Source organism: Emys orbicularis, chromosome 1 (assembly GCF_028017835.1).
Source record: "Emys orbicularis isolate rEmyOrb1 chromosome 1, rEmyOrb1.hap1, whole genome shotgun sequence".
Taxonomy (NCBI): Eukaryota; Metazoa; Chordata; order Testudines; family Emydidae; genus Emys; species Emys orbicularis.
Genome location: NC_088683.1, coordinates 95,254,427 through 95,276,228, shown reverse-complemented (window position 1 = coordinate 95,276,228; position 21,802 = coordinate 95,254,427). Strand labels below are relative to the sequence as shown.

The following is a 21,802-nucleotide window of genomic DNA, read 5'->3' as shown; positions in this document are numbered from 1 at the left end:
AGCATCGCTCTTGTCTGTCCATACAGATCAGCCATTCTCAACATTACTAAGTGTAAAGGCCCCATCAGCCCTGCTCTGTCCATCCATCCGTATCAACTCCTCCCAGCTCCATTGCACGGAGAGGGCCTTCATTGCTGCTCCCATCATTCCATCTGGGCCAGGCATTCTCAGACCTAGTGTAGGGCAGACCTAATGGAGGGTGAAAACATCTTCTGTAGTGCTTTTCTCCATCCAGCCATTCCCAGACTAATCCAGGGCAAAAGCCTCCGCAGAACAATTCCTGTTTGTCCATCAAACTCAGCTGTTTTAAACCCCACTGAAGGGCAAAAGCATCTTCAATGCCGCTTCTGTCCATCAATCCGTCTCAGCTGTCCTCAACCCACCAGGGGCCTCTGCTCCTGAGCAGCCAAACATATCAGCTGTCCCCAGCCCCGCTGCAGAGTGAAGGTCTCTTCAGTGTTGCAGCTGCCCATAAGCCTTCATCTCAGCTGTTCTCAGCCAGCTGCTGGGGGAAGGCTGCCCCTGCCCATACAGCAGGATCAAGATTCCATCAGTGCTTCTCCTAGCCATCAGGCTGAAGGATGGAGCCTAAGCCCTGCCATGCTGGGGAAACTAAGGCTATGTCTACACTGAGATAAAATGCCTGCCGCACAGCTGTGGCTGGTCTGGGTCAGCTGCCTTGGGTTCAGGCTGCAGGGCTATAAAATTGCAGTGTAGGTGCTTGGGCTGGAGCCCGGGCTCTGAGACCTCATGAGGGGGAGGGTCTCAGAGGCCAAGCTCCAGCCTGAGCCCAAATGTCTACAATGCAATTCAACAGCCCTGTAGCCCAAGCCCCATGATCCTGAGTTTACTGCCCAGAGCTCTGAGACTTGCTGTCGCAGGTTTTTTTATCGCAGTGTAGATGTACCCTAAAACACTCAAGCTGGCTTCCCCACTAACCGCACCTGTTCATGCTGAACATACCGGGGTATTATCAACTCCAGTGACATCAGAGTTTCTTTGTGCAGTGGTAAGGTCATTTCTGCGACTTTGGGGCCTGAAGAATGGTCATTGCAGAGTGTGGATACCTCCCTGGCTAACTGAGGAATGGCCAGTTCCAGGCCACATGCACAAAGGTGACCGATTTCCCTTTGTCTGCCACTTGGATTATAAGTACTAGGGCCATGCTCTGTGATCTGTGTCAACGGGGCTCGTGTATGTGGAAGGAGGGTAGTAGATATGGTCTTCTGTGGAGGAACTTGGGCCTGGTCGTCCAAGCAGGGATTCCAGTTCTCTTGTGCCACTCACGGACCCGCTGTGTAAGATGATCTTCCTTAATAGACATTATTTTACTGGCACCCACACAATATGCTAAGCATTTTCCTAACATATAGGGATTGATTGTCCAACCTTTTCTCAAGCAGGTGAACACTTGCTCATGCAAGCAGCCCTAGTGACTTCAAAGTCTCTCTGACTCCTCCAGTTAGGAGGTGTTCACCAAGATGAATATGGGTTGCACAACCTAGCCCACATGGGAAAGGATGGTCCAGTGATTAGGGCACTGGCTTAGGATGTGGAAGATCTGCTTTCAATCCCCTGCTCTGCCCAGACATCCTGTGTGACCTTGGGCAAGTCATTCAGTCTCGCTGTGCCTCAGTTTCCTGTCTGCACAATGGGGATAATAATGCATCCTACCTTACAAGAGGATAACTGCATTATAGATTGTGAAGTACTTTGAGATCTACTGATGAAAAGTGCTATATAAGAAATAGGTATTCTTATTATTACTGTACTGGGAAAAAAGTGTCATGTTAGCATGTTAATTAACATGTCTTAACTAACATGATGTTAAACATGGTTTTACCCTTGGTGTGGACAAGGACAGTTGTGTTAAAAAATGTGTTAACACATAATGGGGAACTAACCCTGACCAGCTCATGTTTTTAAACATACCTATCCTTGTTCACACTAAGGACAAAGCTGTATGTAACACAGTGAGGTCCTATTCCAGGCCTATGGCACCTACGTGTTATGGTTGGTTCGTAAATAAGTAAGTAAATAAATAAGTTAATTAATTAATAGCAGCAACATTGTGTTAGTCAACACATTCTCTAACAGGATGCTTTCATTCCCAGTATAGACAAGGCCTAAGAAGGCATCTGGAAAGAGGTAAACATATAAGTGAAGTGCTCAAGGACTGAACTGGCCGTGTCTTGGTAAGAGAGAGTGTTTTCTTGGGGTTGGGGTTTTTTGTAAAATGTAAAGATTTTCCCCCAAGGACACTTAACATTGTCCATCAGTAAATACAACTGGGAAAATTTTGAACCTCACTGGAAACATCAGATGCTGATGCAGATCAGATGCTGCAGTAAGCTCTTCCCTGGAGAAAACACATTATAATAAAATACAATAACTATTAAATTAAATACAGTAATTAAATACAATAACTATACTTTGTAAGTATGTAGTGCTTTTTATCCAGAGATCTCAAAGCACTTTACAAAAGTGGGTAACAATTACTCCCATTTTACAGACATAAACTGAGGCAAAGAGGTTACACAACTTGCCTAAAAACACCCAGCAAATCAGGGGCACAGCTGTGACTAGAATCCACACCTCCTGAGTACCATAACTATGCTGCCTCCCCCATCACCATGTGCTTTTAAAAACCAAGGATGGGGAACATCCTGTACCTTGAATGAACCACTTGTTGTTTGAACAAACCATAAGGAACCTAGGGTCACTTCTTAACAGGTTATTTCTTCCCCCAAAGCATGGGCCAACTTCTGAGCATGCCCCTCTGATGTTGGCTGTCATGCCCACCCTCTCTCCCCTTTCCAGCCCCCATATCCTTTATGCAGCACCTTCCCGTGCAGTACCCTTGAGCTTAAGAAAGATATAGGGCTGCTGATTTCAGAGCAAATGCCAGTGCAGTGCAGTGGATGGATCGGTGATACCCAACAACAAAACAGGTGACTCCACTATTAAAGCTGGATGTTCCCGCCCAACATATTTCAACTAATAGTGGGTGACAAAGCACCCCGAGTTTTCCTTTCTCCCTACTGCCAACCTGAAAATCATTTGGTGCATACCAAAATCTGATGTACCTTATTACAGAACTCTACAAAGAAGAATGAAAAAAGCCCCTTAGCAATCAGGGGACATCTACTCCCCTTCGATGTTACTTATGAATCTGTTTGGCAGCTCAGGACACCAAGGCTTACAGGGCAGAGAGAGAAAAGAAATAAATGGTGACTCCTGCCTTGGTTCTGGAAATACTGTGCCACCATCCACCATTCAAGACGCACCCACAGGTTTTCAGAAATCTAGACTCCACTTCTTTGTTTTGGAAGCAAGTGCCGTGGAAGACAGTTAATTTTACTTGAGAGATGGTAGAGCAAGAAATGGAAGCATGAACAAGCAAATGAAACCGGGTTCCTGGCACTCCCGTACACTGACAGTATCATGATGGAGTCTTCTTGTATCAGTCCAGCGCTGGTCGAGATAGAACGAAATCACACAAACTTGTGGTGTAAATGTCGCTAGACTTAACTTTCTATCTGTGTTGTATGATTAAACAAAATGTCGCCATTTGAACAAGTGCCTGTCTTGTTTCTTCGTTTTGTTTTTTTACACTTCGTTTTTTTTACTTTCCCTCCCCTGTACAGTTAGAGTTGCCCCAATATCCATCTGGCACTTTCCTTGTGTAGCACAATCCTGCAACTACAGGCAGGGGCCTGTCCAGGTAACAGGAATAATAAAAAATAAGATCTGGAAAAAGAGCTGTTAGGTCACAACTTGCTTGCTACCTCCCATTTAGGGTGACCAGATGTCCCGATTTTATAGGGACAGTCCCGATTTTTGGGTCTTTTTCTTATATAGGCTCCTATTACCCCCCACCCCCATCCCAATTTTTCACACTTGCTGTCTGGTCACCCTACTCCCAGTCCCCCATCCAGTGCTCACTGATTCCTTACATTTCATATATTATCCTGGACTTTGTCCAATCTGATTTTAATCACTCCAGTGATGAGACTTCCCCCTCTTCTCTTGGGAGAACATTTCACTGCCTAATAGACTAGGCAAAGTTCCTTGATATTTGTCTGGGATATTCCTTTGCTTCCTTTAAATTACAGCAGAGAAGACCTATTAGATAATCTTCTCATGCAGGAGAGTTTCCAACTAGAGGATGTGTCATATATTAAAGTGGTAACCCCTATTATTCCTACTTATACTCCCCTAAAACATCCTGACCTATTCTCGCTGCTTGGTGTTTACACCCTTCAGAGTCTCTCAGTTGTCATTTAGCAACACTAAATATTTCTCTCTCTTTCTTCACAAGTCAACATGCCAGCCTCTTTAATGATCCGGGTTGCTCTTCTCTCAACTCCCATCAGTGTTTGGATGCTTTTCTGAAATCTGGTGATGTCATGAAGACCAGAGCTTGACGTAGGAAGGCTAGATGGAATCAGCCCTTCTAGAAGATCCCCCTCCAAGCTTCTTCTCAATTCAAAGTCTGGCCTAAACCTGCACAAGCCAGGGTCCTCCCAGGCAGGGAACTGGTGGAGATGAATCGGATCTGCTCACAGAACTGGAATTCTGGGTGGCAGAATGGGATTGAGTTTAACCTCTATGTACATACAGTTGGAAATCTGGAACAGTCGTGAAAGCTAGGCTCACAGGGGTGTGGGGCAGAGCCAGTAGATTGAGGACTGCCTTCTGAATAGTAGGACAGTCGGAGAATCCTTTTCCCGCACATTTATAAGCGGTCCTTCTGTCATTGGCTTGGAAGGAGTGATGTGAGGTCTCTGCAGAGCCCGACTGAGCAGGAGGGCTGTACTGAATAGCTTTTTATGGAGGGGATGGTATGACGTGATTGTCTACAATGGCATGTAGCCGATCTGTGACTGGCAAATATCCTCTACAGCCAGAGATGGGCCACTAGACGGGGAGGCCTCTGAGTTACTACAGAGAATTCTTTTCCATGTGTCTGGCTGCCAGGTCTCACCCACATTCTCAGTGTCTAATCACTAGATCTAACATCCTTTGGCTGATTTGCTTCTTCCTGTACCACATGGGACCATGCCAGCTGCTCAGGCAGTGTTTGAGAATGGGGAGCCCAATAGCCACTGTGCCTGAGACCTTGAACTCCGGCTTTTATGGTCTGTGTCCCTACCTCCCTGTTAGTCAGAAGTCAGATTCTCTCTGAGGTGATTATCCCCGCTGAATAGTATTAAAAACTCACTTACGGTACTTGCAACTAAAAATAGATTTTATTGGCAAATTATTGAAACCAAGAGAAGAAACCATAAGAGGATAAGTAAAATCTGCACTCACCTGCACAGCTACTACAAGAAAGCCGGCCCAAACCTTAGGCTACAGAATATTGGGTTAGATACATGAAAAACTGTACACGGTAGAAGAGCCTTTGGTCTAACAGCAAAGCTGTCTCTGTCTTTCAGTCTGTCAAATGTCCCGAGGAAGGTCTATGGGGAACTGGAACTCCTTTACCCCTTTGTAAGGAATACATCACTTTGGTTCTGCCAAAAGGCACCTGCTGCCCTTCTGAATCAAGCTGGTGGTCTGCACATTACATTGCCTTACAAAACCATATTAGCAAGGTGAAACCATCTGGAATCTGGTTCAGTGGCCTCATCCTTCTGCTTACCCTCAACCTGCATTACGCTATTTTTCTTCTCAGCTGTCCTTTCCCATCAGGTTAATATTCTCCTACCTCTTTGAGTTGGCATTTTATTAACAGGTTATCAAACCGGCCCTTCTAGACCAATGAGAAACAAGCAAACAAAAATGTGGATTTCACCAACCTCAAGAGCAAACAGCTCTTTGATCAAAAAGTTTACGAGACAGAGAAATTAGCCATTCAGATACAGCTTTGTCACAGCGCTATAAAGCTGGAAAAGACCCATCCTTCTATCCCTGTCTGTCCATCGCCCATCCCTCCCATCCTTCTGTCTGTCCATCCCTCGCTCCGCCCCTCTGTCTGCCTGTCCATTCACTCCTCTGTTTGTCCATCCACTCATCCCTCCACTCCTCTGTTTGTCCATCCACTCATCCCTCCACTCCTCTCTGTCCACCCATCCGTCCCTCTGCCCCTACCTGTCTGTCCATCCACCCATCCCTCTGTCCTTCTGTCTGTCAACCCATCCACCCATTGATCTCTCGTCCTTCTGTCTGTCAACCCATCCCTCCACTCCTCCGTCCGTCCATCCCTCCAACCCCGCCCCATCTGTCCAGCCCCGCTTCTGCCTGGTGCTCTAGCTACCCAGCCACGCGACTACCTCCGCCCCCGGCTCTATCCCGAGTCCCCGCGGGCGGGGCTGTGCGCGATGAGGTTACTGGGCGGGGCTGTGCGCGATGAGGTCACGGGGCGTGGCCGCGGCATAAGGCGGGGCGGGGCGGGGGCGCTCGCTACCATTGGCCGGGAAGATGGCGCTGAACAGGAACCACTCGCAGGGCGGCGGGGTCACCGTCCCCCCCGGGGAGAGGTACCGGGGCGCGGGGGGACCCGCGCGTGCCGGGTGGGGCGCGGCCCCCCCCTCCCTCCGAGACTGAGGCGGGTCCGGCCCGAGCCGAACCAGCTCCCCGGCCCGGCCGCCCCCTGCGCCTGCCCTGCCCGCAGCGCGCTTCGCCCGGCTCCCGCGCAGCGGCCCGCCTGGTCCGGCCACTGGCCCCAGTCCTGCCCCGTGCCGGGAGGATCCGATGTCCCCTGCTCGGCCGCCCCGGGCTGGGCTTTTCCCGGCCCGGCGCAGGAGTTGAGGCGCTTCGTTTGTTTACGTTGCGGGCGCCGCGGAGGCCCCGGCCCCGGGGTTCCCCGGCCAGGAGAGCGGAGGGACGGGGAAGGAGGGCTGCCCTGCCGCTCGGGTCTCGCCCTTTGGCCCGGCTGAGGCAGCCCTGCCCGGGACACTTGCTGTTGCGGATTAATCCGTATCTAACTTCAGTTCTTCAAACCCGATCCCGGTAGCTTCAGGCCTGACCCAGGTGCCATCGGTCACTGACTGCCGAGTAATTAAAAAGTTGGTGGGAAAAGTGGGTGTGTCGGGCAGTGAGCGGAGGGGAGACTGAGGGGGCGGGGTGCGTAGCACTGTCCAGCTCTTTGGGGGAACTGCCCAGAGGCCGCTGGGAGATGAGCAGTGATTAGATCATTGCCCGGATAAACCCAGCTTCCTTTAGCCCACTCTCTTTAAGGAGCTTTTCTTCTCTACAGACTGTTTCCTTGACTTTGGCATCAGTTTTTTCCTGTGCTCTCTGACCAGCTCCCAAGTTGGCAGCAGGGCAGTTTGGTTTTTTCTGAAAGCTGTTGCTCACTAATAATGGGCGTGACAACCCCAGAGGAAATGCATAGGCGTGAATCTGTAGTCACATGAGCTGCAGCTTGTCAGCAGATTAGTGTCTGAGCTCCATCACAAGGCATTACCTACACTTTCATTAGCAGTATGTGCAATACTAGGTCATTAGCAACATCTGCATGGGTTTGGGTGTGTGCTGAGGTCTGAATTAAATATGCTCAGGTTGCAAATAGGGAAGTAGTCACTTTCTGAATAGACCTGCAGTAAATAACTCCAATAAACATACTCTTAAATATTAAACGTACCTCTAGTTTGAGACCTAATTCTCCCTATCCACAAATCTGCACTAGCTTTAAACAACTGAGGTATGTACAGGAGGTACTGACTTTCTAGCTCCTATTTTGCTTTTTCCAGATGGGATGTAATTCTGAGTCTGACTGCTCATGGCCATTAAAGATTCCATAGTATTCTTATGGGACTATGCCCAAAACAACCCACCACCAAAATCAGTTCAAACTCTGGGCCTCCTCACTTCATTAGTGTACCTCTTAAGGAGACTACAGGAATACTGCTATTTTGGTATCCCTAAAGATACATCTAGACCACTTCTCATCTCTCTTCTGGTAAATAGTGAGCTGGAGAGGAGTGATTTGGACGAACCCTGTGTTTTCCTGGTCTAATTCTATATTAAGGTTTGGCACAATTATTCACAACTGGTGAACCATCAAAATAAAGCAGCACCTTTACAGACATTAATCTTTTGCATTAAGCTGCACCCATGGTAGTAGTATTAGATTGTTTATTCAACCTGTTGTTCGTGCTTGGGCTTTCCCAAGCTACTGAACGTTTTTTCTCTCTCCTTCTTTCTGTTTATCTAGTGTTCTTCAGGGATGGGTTTACATCTCAAAACCCAAAAACTCCAACATAAATTAAATAAACCAGGTCCTGGCCCCTTTCCAGATCCTTCCCCATATCTGCTACTTGTTGACCTCTTAACTAAGAGCCAGGTGACCTGCCAGAATCACTTGATCTCTGACCTCAAACCCATTACCTGGGATAAAGCTTAGTCACGGGTGGGGTGAAGCCAATTTGCGTTAAGGGGCCAGCCCTCCCTGTGACAGTCCTATATTTATAAGTAAAATTGTTCAGTAGGTTTAGTGTAATTACCACTGCACTGGTATACTAAAAGTATTAAGTGCTGTTTTACCTACATACGTATAAAGTATGATTAAAAAAAGCTCTTTAAAAAGGCACATTTTAAATTGGATACATGACAGTTATTTTTACACAATGTAAAAGTGACCTATGAAATTTGCTGCCATAGAATATTGCTGAGGCAAAGAGTTTGGTGGGATTCAGAACTGGATTAGACATGAGCAATTGCCCTAGTTAAGAAGAAATGTCTCCCCATAGCATCTCAGATAGGAGAGAACCTATTAGGCCTGTGGCTCTGGAGCCATATGCGGCTCCTTACCTAGGCACTGATTCCAGGGCTGGAGCTATAGATGCTAACTTTCCAATGTGCTGGAGGGTGCTCACTGCTCAACCCCCTGCTCTGCCCCAAGCCCTGCCCCCACTCCACCCCTTGCCCCAAGGCCCTGCCCCTTCCCCTGAGCCTTGCATGCCCTCACAGCCCGCCCTCCCTCCCCCCATAGCATCCTGCGCACTGAAACAGCTGATTGTGGTGGGAGTAGGTGCTGATTGGTGGGGCTGCCGGCAGGCAGGAGGCGCTGGGGAGCTGATGGGGGGGGGGGTGGAGGCTGCTGATGTATTACTGTGGCTCTTTGGCAATGTACATTGGTAAATTCTGGCTCCTTTTCAGGCTCAGGTTGGCTACCCCTATATTAGGTCATTCAGTCTGTCCCTCCCAGCCTTGCAGGAGTGTGACTAGAGTATTGCATTTTCAGTAATACCCTACATTTCCCTCAGTTCTTGACAGCTACACCTTTCAGGTACTTGTGCATTGTTATCCTGTCTCTCCCTTAAATAGTTCCACTAAATGTTATCCAGCTTTCAGTTGTTTACTTCAGAAGCAAGTCCCTTTAATTCTTCCCTTTCAGTAATTTTGCTGTTTTCTAATTTGCCCATATTTCTGTAGCAGGATCCCTAACTGAATGGAGCATTTGAAATATGGTTTCATCAAGCCCTATGTAGCCACCTTATCTATGATGCCTCTGTACACTGCTCAGTTTTGCAGTGCATTTTTTGTTTGTTTGTTTGCTGGCATAATACACTGCAAACTTGTCACTCCCTAAGTCTTTCAGTATTTCCGCTTCTCTTTGATTGTCTGTCTGTTTTGGATCACTTCCCCCACATTTTCCCAAATTGACTTTTTCTACTCACATTTGTTATCCCTAAGTCCCTCTATATTATTTCCTGTCATTGCTAGTGTTCACGGGGTAGTGTCTGTAGCAAACTTCACTAACATGTTGGCTCCCTGTTCTAGATCATTGAAAAAGTTTAAACCCCACCACTAGGAACAGTGTTTCCCCAGTTCTCCTATCCATGGATGCATTGCTCTTTATCACTAATCTTTGCTGATAGTCCTCGGTCATTTACAGGAAATAGTGACCACATCTGTCGTTAGCCTAGCTATGAAGAAGCGTCGTCTTTAGTACAGTTGACACAACTGGGGTTGCATTACTGGGGTTATGCTTTCCTGTGTAGCATCAACATACGGATACTGGACTTGTCAGACAGGGACTTTCTCTGAGGCAACTCGCTTATTCCAGAAAGAAATATTGCAGTTAGTTGTGCTTATTCTGTGCTGTGACCTTTTGTACTGAGTCTCTTTCAATGAGAAATGAACGATTTCCCCAACAACTGTCTCAAATGGCTTTGGAAATGCAGGGAGAAACAAACTGTCCCGAGGCTAGAGGCTTCCCTTGGCAGAGTAGGGTTGGGTGCTCTACTTATTGAGAGAGTAGCGTAAACGGTGCATGCATACGCAGAGAGAGAAGGTGGGATCCATATTTGAACTGAGCCTTTTAGGGAAATGACCTGTTCCTTGGCATGCCAACTAACGTATGTTGATTGCACGTGCTTTAGGACTGTTTGATACTATGCATCCCTGATGTCTGTCTCTTCCTCCTCCTGCAGTGTTCTTAAGCATTGTAAAGATGTGGAGCTTTCCTTCAGTGATGTGTCTGACAAGGCTGAAATCTTCAAAGGCACCAAGAAGGGAATGGTATACCTCACCCCCTACAGGGTAAGTCTTGAGCCAGCAGCATTCTCCCACAGGCTTCTAGTCCTGGAGGCTTGTAAATGATTGGCTAAATCTCCTAGTTATGAGGAGGCTAGAAATTCAAGATGGGAGAGGGTGGTGGAAATGGGTCATGCTTGTCCTATTCTCCACAGTCCTCTTTCCCAGCTAGGGCCGGTGCCAGATTGTTCTCTACAGCATGTTCTCATGTGTCTTTTACATTGTCCTGTTTTCAGTGTCAGTCAGTGGGGCTTCCACTATTTCCTTTGAAAGTCTCCTTCAAAATCCTTGCTGGGGGGTGGGGAGGAGGGAGAGAGAGAGAGTGTGTGTGTGTGTGTGTGTGTGTGCGCGCGTGCCAAAAACCCTCCATACGCACATCCAAAGTCTCTGTCCTGAACGCCAACCACTGTTTGACTTGGCTTCTCAGTTCTCATGCCTGCTGCTGCTGTATGTAGCCTTTTAAACGGGAACAGGAGTTGACTTATAATGTACTCTAGATCCACGTAAATGGGCATAGGCTTTGACCTGATATGGCTTATCATACAGGCACAGTGGACTAACCTGATTGAAACAAACCCCTTCTTAGTAAACATTTGAAAGCTGGGGGCAAAAAACCCTCTCCTGCTGTTCCAGGGATTACTGAAGGGGACTATGATGCTTCTGCAAGTGTTTTGATGAGTGCAAGTACAAAGGACTAGGGGAAACTTCAGTGTAGTCCAAAAAATGGACTAGGAAAGCCCTGGAGAACCTCCTAAAGGGGTCAGTTCTGTACTGGCTTGAGGGATGGACAGTAAATCTTTCCTGTCTTCAGTCCTGTGGCTTATGATGTGGCTCATGCAAAATTTTGCATGCCCACAAGTATTCCTCATCCCTTTGGGCTGTATCCAGTCTTCGAATGCCAGCAGCACTCTAGAATTCTTCACTTAGCCGGTGCTTCTCTAGAGACAGTCACCAAACGAACTAAGCTGGTCTGAATTCACAGCTTTTGGTTTGTAAGTCTGTAGATGGACACTGCTCATTTGGTTTGAGTGTCCTGTTTTGACTTTAGCTTTAACTAGATATGCTGCACTGAATCTGCCAAAGCACTGGACACACCAATGAGTTAGATCCCGGAAGGGTGTAATAGCTGTGAAAGATGCAAGGCCGCAGCTTTCCTGTACGCTGCAGTGAGTTACACATAGCCTGTGACATTAGACCTTTTTAATGAGAGAGGGAATGTTAGGCCAGGGCACTGCTCTTCTATCCCCTGCCTTTGGTTTTCCTTATTTAAGAATGATCATAGTAACTGCTAAGTTACTATTCAAACAGGCTGCTAGATTTGAGCAGAAAGACCACACATCTAAGCAGTCCAGAACTTCTGGTCCACTTCAGTGCAGTGGAACTTCAAGCTGCAGTGCTGCAGACTGTGGCACAAAAATAGTGCAGTGATTTGAGGTTTTAAAGGGAGAAAATATTTCTTAATTTACATGGTGTCAACTGCGCGCGACTGTGGAAGTGACACATGTTTCAGGTGTGGGAGCCCTACATATGTGATTGTCAAAGTTCTTTTGGATCTCTCAGGATGAAAACTGCTATGTAGCTGTAGAATAGGAACTTGCATGTATAATTGTTCCAGAGCTGTAGTTTCTCTTTACCAGCTTTTTAAAGCAGTCTCTGCTTTGAACACTCTTGAAACTGCCTCTTTCACTCTAGGTATAAAGACTGATTGTAAATTAACAACTTTAAACTGTCCCCTCTATCTTGCAGATGATCTTTGTGTCTAAAGGCAAGGACCCCATGATGTCCTTCATGATGCCATTCTACTTGGTGAAAGGGTGCTCTGTCGAGCAGCCTGTCTTCGCTGCCAATTACATCAAAGGCGTGATCCAGGCTGAGGCAGGAGGTGTGTGTTAATGCGTTGCCGCTCCAAGCACACTTAACTGAGCTTCCCAAGTACTTTTTCCCTTCTGCTGAATTTCTAGCCCAGGGCTTGTCCACATGAGAAATTGACAGGCATAGCAATAGTGAAATATGCCAGTCAATTTCCCCACATAGGCATGTCCTAAGTTTAGTGGAAAGCCCCCCAAAAGCCTCATAATGGATATTTTTGTCCAGTATAAACTTGTAACCATGATCCAAATGTTATAAGAAAATTACTTGATCTTTGAATTTCTGCATGTGTTAGTTGCTTCCTAGGCTCAGCTTGAGAGGGAGTTGGAGGGGGTAGGCGAGTGATGGGTTCACCAACTTCAACTGCTGATCTTGTTGGCTGCTATTCACGACTGTACAAAGTGAGCACGCTTCTCTGGAGATCAGCAGACCTTTCTTCGCTGAAATGCAGGCGTGTGCATCTCTGTATATCGCTGGTTCAGACTTGACCCCAAGCTAGTAGTGGCTGAAAATTGTTACCATCTGACACTTGTGATGCCCTGTTTGAAATGACTTGGTGGTCTTGTTCTAGTTCCTAGTAGTCATCTCAGAAACAACAGTCACAGTTGGCACTAATTGTTGGCACTTACAGAACAAAAAATCAGGACAAAAAAGGGCCCGAGACAACTCCCCTCAGTCATAGTACTAGCTCCTCTGGGGTCGAGGCACCTGGGTAGGAGAGGGCGATGTGTTGGGAAACCTTACATCTTTGCTGGCTGCTTCTGTATTTGTTCTAGTGAGGACTAGGTCTCCAGGCTGTGAATCCAGCACCTTTCCCTGGCAATAAAATCACTCTTTGTGGAGAATAGTAATGGTGACTCATGTCCGGGTTACTCTGGCTCTTGAGTAGCTAGAGCTTTCTGCATAATCTACTCTGCACGTACACTGCAGTGGTCTCAGATACCTTTTTTACTATGCCAGTTCATTTGTCATGCTTCTTGAAATCCTTTCCTTCTACCCCAGCCTTTCTTGCTGGCTTGGGGTGTTGCTTCATGATGGGAAGTATAGCGGTAGGTTGCTGATTCATTGGGTAACTTTCCCAAGCTTAACTACCAAACTACTACTGATAAGACAATAGGAAAGAATAAAATTTGAGCAACGCAGTGTTTAAGTGTGTTGTGGAACCAGCCATTCCCTTTCAATTTATATGCCTGATGGTTATTTTTGGGGGGGTTTCTGCACCTGATGGTGCAGAAAAACCCCAAACTTCTCATACAGTCTCTCCGGACAACTTTTCTTGGCAGAAGTTAATCAGACAAGGGATTTTGGAACCTGGGCTTTTCATTTTAAAACTCAAACTTTAATCTCCCATCTGACAACTTGTTTTAAAAACTCCCAATTTGCTTTATCCACGTGTCCTCCAATAAGGAAACCCACCCTTTTGTACAGTTTGGGTGATTTATCTTGGGGTTTTAGCATGTGCTAATGAATTTCTAAAAACTCCCATTAGGCCTAAAACTGGGTAATCTTTATCTAAGCTGCTCTGCTTCAAAGAGGGTGAAGAGTCTGCTGATGGAATATTTGATTCCAGTCCTGGCTTCTGTTTCAGGCCCTGATTCAAAGTCCATTTAGTTTGGTGGAAGGGCTCCCCTTCAGTGGGCAGGCTCCCGCTGGATGAAATGTGTCCTTTCTACATCGTATTTGTAATTGGATTCTCTGTTAGCTTGCCAGCAGAAAATATAGATCTACAGCAACTCTTGCATGTCCATATTTTAGACTCTCCTTTTAAAAAAAATAAGGAAATTCCCAGATAAACCCTCTCCTGGTCTCCCTGAGATTATCTTGTATACAAGTGGGCTGAGTGACCAGTGCGAAGAAAGCTGGTGGTGCCGTCCTGCTGGCAGGTCTGCAGTAGTTGTCCAAACCCTGTTTGGTCTCTTGTTTAAGTTGGGAGCTTCTAGGAAACAAATCAACTAATAATCTGTATCCAATTTCAAACTAGTTTCTTGGTGTTAATCTTTCAGAGTATATTTAATGGTTTCATTTGTAATTCCCACTTTCTCCTTTAGGGGGCTGGGAAGGGCAGGCTTCCTTTAAAATGACCTTCAACAGCGGAGGAGCCATTGAGTTTGGACAATTGATGTTCAGGGTTGCCACTAATGGTAAGTGACCTTCAGGTGTGACTATTCTTTAGCTAGAAGAGTTGGCTGGAAAACTAACTTGCTGCAGTAAACTCCTTGGGGTGAGCAGGGGGAATAACCCTTCTAAACTTCTCAATCAAAAAAGATTGACTTTTCCATGAGAACTTTTGTCTTCATTCTACACCCTATTGTTGTTCTTAATGGTCTGGTTTTGGAAAACTGAAAAACTTAATATTCCCAATTCTTGGAATGAGCCCCCTATTCCCTTTAAAAAAAAAAAAAAAAAAAAAAAAATCTTTTCCCCTCTGTCTTCCAACTGGAAAAAGTAGGAAAACATGAGATTAGTATGGGGGGAACTACTCTCACACTTAGCTTACCCAACCCTATTTTCCCAAAGGGGAGAAAGTGTATTAAAAATGGAGTGGAGGGAGGAAAACTTCCTATTTTTGGCTTCGAAAAATTGATGATAAATCTAAACAAAAAAATTAATTTTGGTTGGGAACAAACTTCTTGTATAGATTTTCCTGATCAGAAAAACTTCTTAACTGTGTGGGGTTTTTCCCTTAATGAAACCACATTCTTCGGTGGAGACGTTTTTGGCGAGCTTTAGTGGCTAGTATCTGTGTAGATATTGCAGAGCAGGGTTAATCTGAGTCATCTCCATAAGCTCTTCCCAGCTCAGGGTCCAACCCTGCTCCCCAGCGTCCAAGCTGGCAAAGCTAACTACCACAGCAGTGTGTGAACTTGGGAGAAGAAGAGATTATTGCTAGATGGGTTTCAGGCAAAGCCATTGCTCCAGGACCCAGTGGCTCATAGCTCTGTTGCAATGACAGATCAGACTAAATTAATGTGACCATTCTTTCCTTTTCTTTGCTTCTCCATTTTAATTGCATGGCAGTGTGCTGAGTCAGACTTGCTAAACTTAATTCTTTTTAGCTTCCAGAGGGGCTCCTGCCCAGAATACTGGCTATGGCTATATGCCTGCCTTTGGGGGGTACACCCCTGCTCCAGGAGGTTATTCACCTGCACCAGGGGGCTATGCCCCCCAGCCAGCTAATGGACCTTCCCCTTATGTGCCCCCACCAATGAATGGATATGGACCAGCTCCACAACCCATGGGATACCCTTACGCACCACCTCCAGGTAAAGCCTTCTGACGGGCTTCAACCTCTTGTAACATACCAGTGTTGTGTGAGAGGCAGAGTGCACGTGCTGTGTGTACTGGGAGCTGTAAAGGATTGTGTCAGAGTAAAGAACACAAGACTCCATCATAGCTGGGGGATGACTTGTATAGCAGCAGCCCATTCTCTCTGAGCAGCATTGTTAGTCTTATAAGGGCCCTGACTCCTCCGGGTCACTGAAGCATTTCCTTGCAAGGACTGGGGTGTCCTGGTAAAATCCAGCTTGAGTATCGTTGCGTCTCCCTAGAGATCCAGTGGGACAGGTAATAAAGGATACGACATCCTAAGCTGGGTAACACCTTCTGGCAGAGAATGGCAGGCAAAGTCGGGGAGTGATTGTTGTCTGCAAAGCCCTCTGGGGTCAAAGGTGCTACAGCCATATAAAATCCTCCTGTGGAGCTGCTGCTGTTTAAGCTTGGGTGACTTGTCTTAATCTGTGTATATCCGCTCTGGACAGAAGCAACAGGCCTGTAAACTAGACCTGCAATATGTCCCACAGGAATGGTTTAAAGCACCTTTTTAATGTGTCTCCTTTCTACAGGCATGTACCCACCTCCTCCTGACATGAACCCCCTGTATATGGCTCCTCCTCCCCCCTACCCTGGCCCTCCTACTGCAGGACCTTCAGCCCCCACAGCTCCCACAGCCCCTACAGCCTGCATGGAGCCTGGAATGCCAGGTAAGGGAGCGGGAGGGACTCTCAGGGTGCAGTTCCAAAAGGGATTGTCTCTGGTGTAGATGTGAATGATGGAATTTCTCTCGTTACAGGCTCTTTGAGTCACCCTGTCAAGGTTCCTTCCCCACTCTGAACTCTAGGGTACAGATGTGGGGACCTGCATGAAAACCTCTAAGCTTAACTACCAGCTTAGATCTGCTTTTGCTGCCACCACCCAAATTATTTGAGTTATTTGGGAAACTCTGTCTACCTCTCCCCCCCAGAATATCTCCCTCCCAAGTACTATAACCCTTCCCTGGGTAGCCTTGAGAGACTTCTCCACCAATTTCCTGGTGAACACCGACCCAAACCCTTGGATCTTAAAACAAGGAGAAATTAACCATTCTCCCTCCTTTCCCCCCCACCAATTCCTGGTGAGTCCAGATCCAACCCCCTTGGATCTTAAATCAAGGAAAAATCAATCAGGTTCTTAAAAAGAAGGCTTTTAATTAAAGAAAGAAAGGTAAAAATCACTCTGTAAAATCAGGGTGGAAAATAACTTTACAGAGTAATCAGATTTAAAGAGCCCAGAGGAACCCCCTCTAGCCTTAGGTTCAAAATTACAGCAAACAGAGGTAAACCCTCTAGCAAAAGGAACATTTACAAGTTGAGAAAACAAAGATAAACCTAAGGGGGAGGGATAGCTCAGTGGTTTGAGCATTGGCCTGCTAAACCCAGGGTTGTGAGTTCAATCCTTGAGGGGGCCACTTAGGGATCTGGGGCAAAATCAGTACTTGGTCCTGCTAGTGAAGGCAGGGGGCTGGACTCGATGACCTTTCAAGGTCCCTTCCAGTTCTAGGAGATAGGATATCTCCATTAATTTATTTATTTTTATTAACACGCCTTGCCTGGCTGTTTACTTACAAGTTTGAAATATGAGAGACTTGTTCAGAAAGATTTGGAGAGCCGGGATTGATGTCTGGTCCCTCTTAGTCCCAAGAGCGAACAACCCCCAAAACAAAGAGCACAAACAAAAGCCTTCCCCCCACCAAGATTTGAAAGTATCTTGTCCCCTTATTGGTCCTTTGGGTCAGGTGTCAGCCAGGTTACCTGAGCTTCTTAACCCTTTACAGGTAAAAGGTTTTTGGAGTCTCTGGCCAGGAGGGATTTTATAGTATTGTACACAGGAGGGCTGTTACCCTTCCCTTTCTAGTTATGACACACCCATTTCTAGGCAGTTTGTGGTGGGTGGGGGAGGATGACATGGCAGTTCCCAGCACTGTACTGGTTCTGTCCAGCATGAGCAAGTCCCTTGCTCTCATGAGCAGGCCCAAAGTAAAAGTAAGAGAGCTGGCTCTGATGTTGCAAGCTGGTCCTCTTGCCACCTTTTGTCTCTAGAGTCTGTTTAAGAAAGCTGTGTTAAAAGGTATGACACATAGAAGCCACCTGCTATAGCAGGAAGGAGACCCTACTGAAAGTGTTACCTGGGGATCCTTTTGGAACAGGAGGTCTGTGTTGATGACCACAGGTACAGGCCAAACTGCTGCCGAATACGATCAGTTGGAATTGGAGATGTAATGTTCCAGATCGTTTTATAGTATAGCATTATGCCTGGCTAATGTCCACAACTATGCCGTGGTTATCTTAAGGATAAAATCAAGCGTGACCTAGCTGATGTGAGGGGAGACCTGTCTTACTCCCAGAGAGCTGTAAAGCCCAGGATATCTGTTAACAAGGAAGCATTGTCTGGTGGTTTAAGCACAGCTGGGAGATGTGGGTTCTGTTCCCTGCTCTGCTACAGACTTATTTTGTGACCTTAGGAAAGCCAGTTAACTTGTCTGGGACTCTGTTTTCCCCACCTTAAAAACAGGTATTCTCTCTGTTAGGTGGGGGCTGGGAAGCAGAATTCACTATTTGTAACACTTAAGAAGACTGTGTTTTTTGCCTTACCCTGTAGGTGGCAGTAAAGCAGCAGAAGCAGCTTCGAGTGCCTATTACAACCCAGCCAATCCCCACAATGTCTATATGCCTATGGTAAGCAACATTGAGTTGTCTGTTGGGCTGGAGGGCAAAGGGGTAAGCGGAGCTAACGCGCTTGCTGTTCAGCTGCTACAGCTGAATCCTGGGCAGCTTGTCATCCTACTGCAGCAGCTGCTCAGGTCACAGCGCATAGTCCATGCTGGGCCACAGCGCACCAAGTCTAGTATCCTGCTTCTGGGTGTACCTAAGCAGGCTCTTTGCCCATCTAGTCTAGCTGCGGGCAGTGCTTGATCCTCAAGAGGAGAGTGGACCCACCCACATGCACCAGATCAGTTGAACTTAGATGGGTCTAGGTGTCTCATTTCTTTCTGACCCCCACAGGCAATTGGCTCCCCAAAGCAGGAGGTTTACGATCACGACTATGCTATTTAGAAATGATCTAGCCACTCTTTCCTACAAAGAAGGCTCATCAAAATACTCATGCTTAATCACTGTTCCTGGAATCAGTCTTAGTATTTTTCTGATCAAGAAGGCAGGGAACTCTAAGGGACTGGAAGGGACTCATTCTGCAAGAATGGGGGTAGCCAGATATAGGAACTTAAAGGGAAGGGGTAATGCAGGTTTAGACTGTTCTGGGCCAGGGGAGATGGACAAGATCTGTCCTAACAAACGGCCACAGGAACCACAGAGTCACTGGGGAGGGTGAGAGGAAGATGGGGATTAAAACAATGTCCAATCACAGTGCTGCTCTTAATGAAGTACACACATCCTGATGGGCTTTTAAAGGGACTCTTTTGGTGTTCATCTTTTTTGTGTGGTGCCTCATTTGAAGCATTATGGGAACTGGCAAAGGTTCTGGGATGTAACTGAAACTGGGAAGAAACACCCAGGGGTAGCTGTAGCCTAACCTATAGGCCCCACCCCTGTCACTGTCAGCTCAGTATCTCTCAAGCTGTAGCTGATGGCAAAGGTTGGGTGCATAAGCTAAGCCTGGGAGTGCCCGGAAAGCTGAACAGCTACACACAACACTGCTGATTGTAGATCGAATCAGTCACCATGTCTGTTTTTTCTCACTTTGCAGGACCAGCCGCCTCCTTATGCACCTCCTGCTGAGAAAAAGAACAACTAACAGAAGGAACCCACCCACCAACTGCTCACGTTCCTTCTCCCCAAAGACACTTCTGTCCTCACCACCACCCCCTCAGTTCAGTGTATCTCTAGGCTTCATGTGTGTCTAATATACATGCGTTGGGTGGCCTAACACCCGCCCTCTTTAAACATTGAGTGTGACAATACAAGTGGAACAGCAAAAGCGGCAGCAGCGTTTTCCTGCCTGATTGCTTTCCATTCCAGGGCCAGAGCACTGTCCCTCGGAGGCTTTTGCCATGAGTTTGAGGGGAGGGCTGAAATCTTAGACCAGCAGAGCGAGCGCATCACTAACGTAGGACTAAAACATTACGGCTTCTTGATTTTTGAGTGAAGGAAAATGGTTTGAGACAGTGGTTTTAAACTTCCTCTGAGGCAACCGTAAGTAAGAAGGAAAGAAGCAATGGGCTGCTGGGTTTCCCCATGTTGGTATAAAGGAGGAGCATGTTACATTTTTCATGGGTGCTCTTCCCTTTGTAAGGGAATCGAGTGAAGTGCTGGAGGCTTGTCACCTCAGCTTCATTGGAACTGGGCCACGTTGTAACCTGGGAGACGGCTCCTGAGACACACTCAACCTAGTTAAGCATTTTGCAGTGTGGGCTTCAGTGTGGAGAGGCCAAGTACAATGCTAACTAAGCAGTAGCAGCAAGGGAGTATGAACTGGCTTTGGCTAAATCACTGGCCCTGTGGGAAAGAGGAGCAAACACAGGTGCAGTTTTACACCTGCCTTGGACACAGCAAAGCCCCCCATATGCATCTGTCTCCTTTCCCAGGAAACCTGCCTCTCTCAAAACAGGAGATGGCTGGAAGAGGTGAGATGCCTCACTTGCTGGGGTGTGCAGACATCCAAGGATGCCTGGTTCTTCCTCCTCTCCCCTCTATTGTGAGAAGCTTCTCTTCTGTATTGTAAATGTACTTCTGAGGAGAGGGGGATGTGTTCAGTGCAGTGGAAGTGAGACTCTGGCCACCTGCAGCAGGTGGACACAATGAAAGACTTGGGAGGAACCCGTGCATCTAACCTGGAAATGGGTAGTGGCTTTCTAAAAACAGTACGCCTGTGTAGATGGGCAGTAGAAAAGCAAATTGGGACTGGGTGGAGGGGAGTGGAATCTGGGCTACAGAGCTCTGAGCAAATGGGAGTGGGAATTAATCCAAATCTTCCTTTCATTCTCCTAGAAACTGGCCCCTCTGTGCAGCAGTGCTGTGTGCAGCAGCAGCCATGCTGCGGGTGCGGGTGAGTGAGAAGTATTAGGGTATTCTACTCTGACAGCACATGTTTCACCAAGGAGAGAATAACCCTTGGCAACAGCCTCACCATAGGGATGGGGTCAGAAGCTATTGCTCTGACTACTGAGCAACCTCATCCCCTGTGCTGGCTTCCTTAGAAAGCACTGGGTTGGGGCGGAGAGGGGTCTGTCTTCCCTCCACGTGCAACTAAAGCCGTGCTGGTGTGAATGTGCTGGCATCTGAACAGAAGTGGGGGTGAGGAAGAGAATCTCAGTGGGTGGGGTGGGTTGGTTTGTTCAATGGTGGTGGGGTAACTGGATGGCTCTTTACTGCTTGCATGGCATCCCCCCCGGGGTGAGACAGTGCCCGTTCACCAGTAATAACCAATATTGTTTGTAATGTAGCTGTTCCTGCTAACCCTCAGCTGTTACTGAGAACAGAGCAACTCAGTGGGACCTTCTCTTCTCCCTTAGGAGCTGATGCCCCGCGAACTTGCTTTCCAAAGAGAATCACACTTGTCTAGTGGAGCACCTCTGATTCCCAGTGTAGGGCCTGCTCAGCCCCTCCCCACCCCCTGTTCTCACTCAGGGTAGGGACTGTTTGTTTGGTTTTTTTCTTCCCCCTTTGCTCCCTATGTGCTAAGCTATCGTACAAGCAAGGCTCACACAACGTGTGTGTATTCCTGTAGCTGCCTGACATTCTTCTGCATAGCAGCCATCTGCAAGGGAGGAACTTTCTTTTCTAAGAAACCTTTTTAATCTGAGTCAAAGATTCTCTAACTTTCTGGAATTAAAAATGTTCTGCCATCAATGTTTGTAATATCTTTTGCGTTGCACTTTAATACAGAAGCATTGGAATCTTCAGGCCTGTGCGTCAGTTCAGTGGTGTGCGTGTAACCACCAGCGTGCCGTGCAATGGGCAAGAAAAATGGAATGGATAGGATAAGAATTGCAAAAAACCATAATTGGTTGTGGGATTGTTTTCGTGGCTTTGTGATCAATGCATGGTCCCTCCCCCAGAGCACTGCTTAGCTGGGCTGTAGAACTAGAGTGGAGAAAATGGCCTCTAGTTAAAAATCCCACTCCACTTGCACCTCCAGCTGTGTTTATAGCCTGTCCCTTAGGCTGGGAGGGGAG

General features: G+C 47.0%; 1 protein-coding gene across 4 annotated transcripts; it reads left to right on the top strand.

Annotated features, from left to right (window-relative positions):
* Positions 1-6,404: 6,404 nt before the first annotated feature.
* On the top strand, positions 6,405-21,476 carry WBP2NL (WBP2 N-terminal like). 4 transcript variants are annotated; one of them, XR_010561750.1, is made up of 9 exons: positions 6,405-6,485; positions 10,386-10,494; positions 12,235-12,370; positions 14,406-14,498; positions 15,414-15,620; positions 16,200-16,337; positions 18,271-18,347; positions 19,375-20,673; positions 21,140-21,476. XR_010561750.1 is itself a non-coding variant. In XM_065413026.1 (8 exons), exons 1-8 carry the CDS (start codon positions 6,427-6,429, stop codon positions 19,420-19,422), a joined length of 867 nt encoding a protein of 288 aa, XP_065269098.1. In that variant the 5' UTR covers positions 6,405-6,426; the 3' UTR covers positions 19,423-21,476. The 4 variants fall into 4 exon arrangements, 2 of the variants coding, with proteins under 2 accessions (XP_065269098.1, XP_065269110.1); XR_010561751.1 differs by lacking the exon at positions 21,140-21,476 and having other exon boundaries at positions 19,375-20,251; positions 20,616-20,647; XM_065413026.1 differs by having other exon boundaries at positions 19,375-21,476.
* The last annotated feature ends 326 nt before the right edge of the window (positions 21,477-21,802 follow it).

What these genes read in the sequence shown, in the direction of transcription:
- WBP2NL (XM_065413026.1), top strand. Translation starts at nt 6,427, where the DNA reads ATGGCGCTGAACAGGAACCACTCGCAGGGCGGCGGGGTCACCGTCCCC. An exon ending in CCCTTACGCACCACCTCCAG is followed by an intron (nt 15,621 to 16,199) that starts GTAAAGCCTTCT and finishes TCCTTTCTACAG; the next exon opens with GCATGTACCCACCTCCTCCT. An exon ending in CATGGAGCCTGGAATGCCAG is followed by an intron (nt 16,338 to 18,270) that starts GTAAGGGAGCGG and finishes CTTACCCTGTAG; the next exon opens with GTGGCAGTAAAGCAGCAGAA.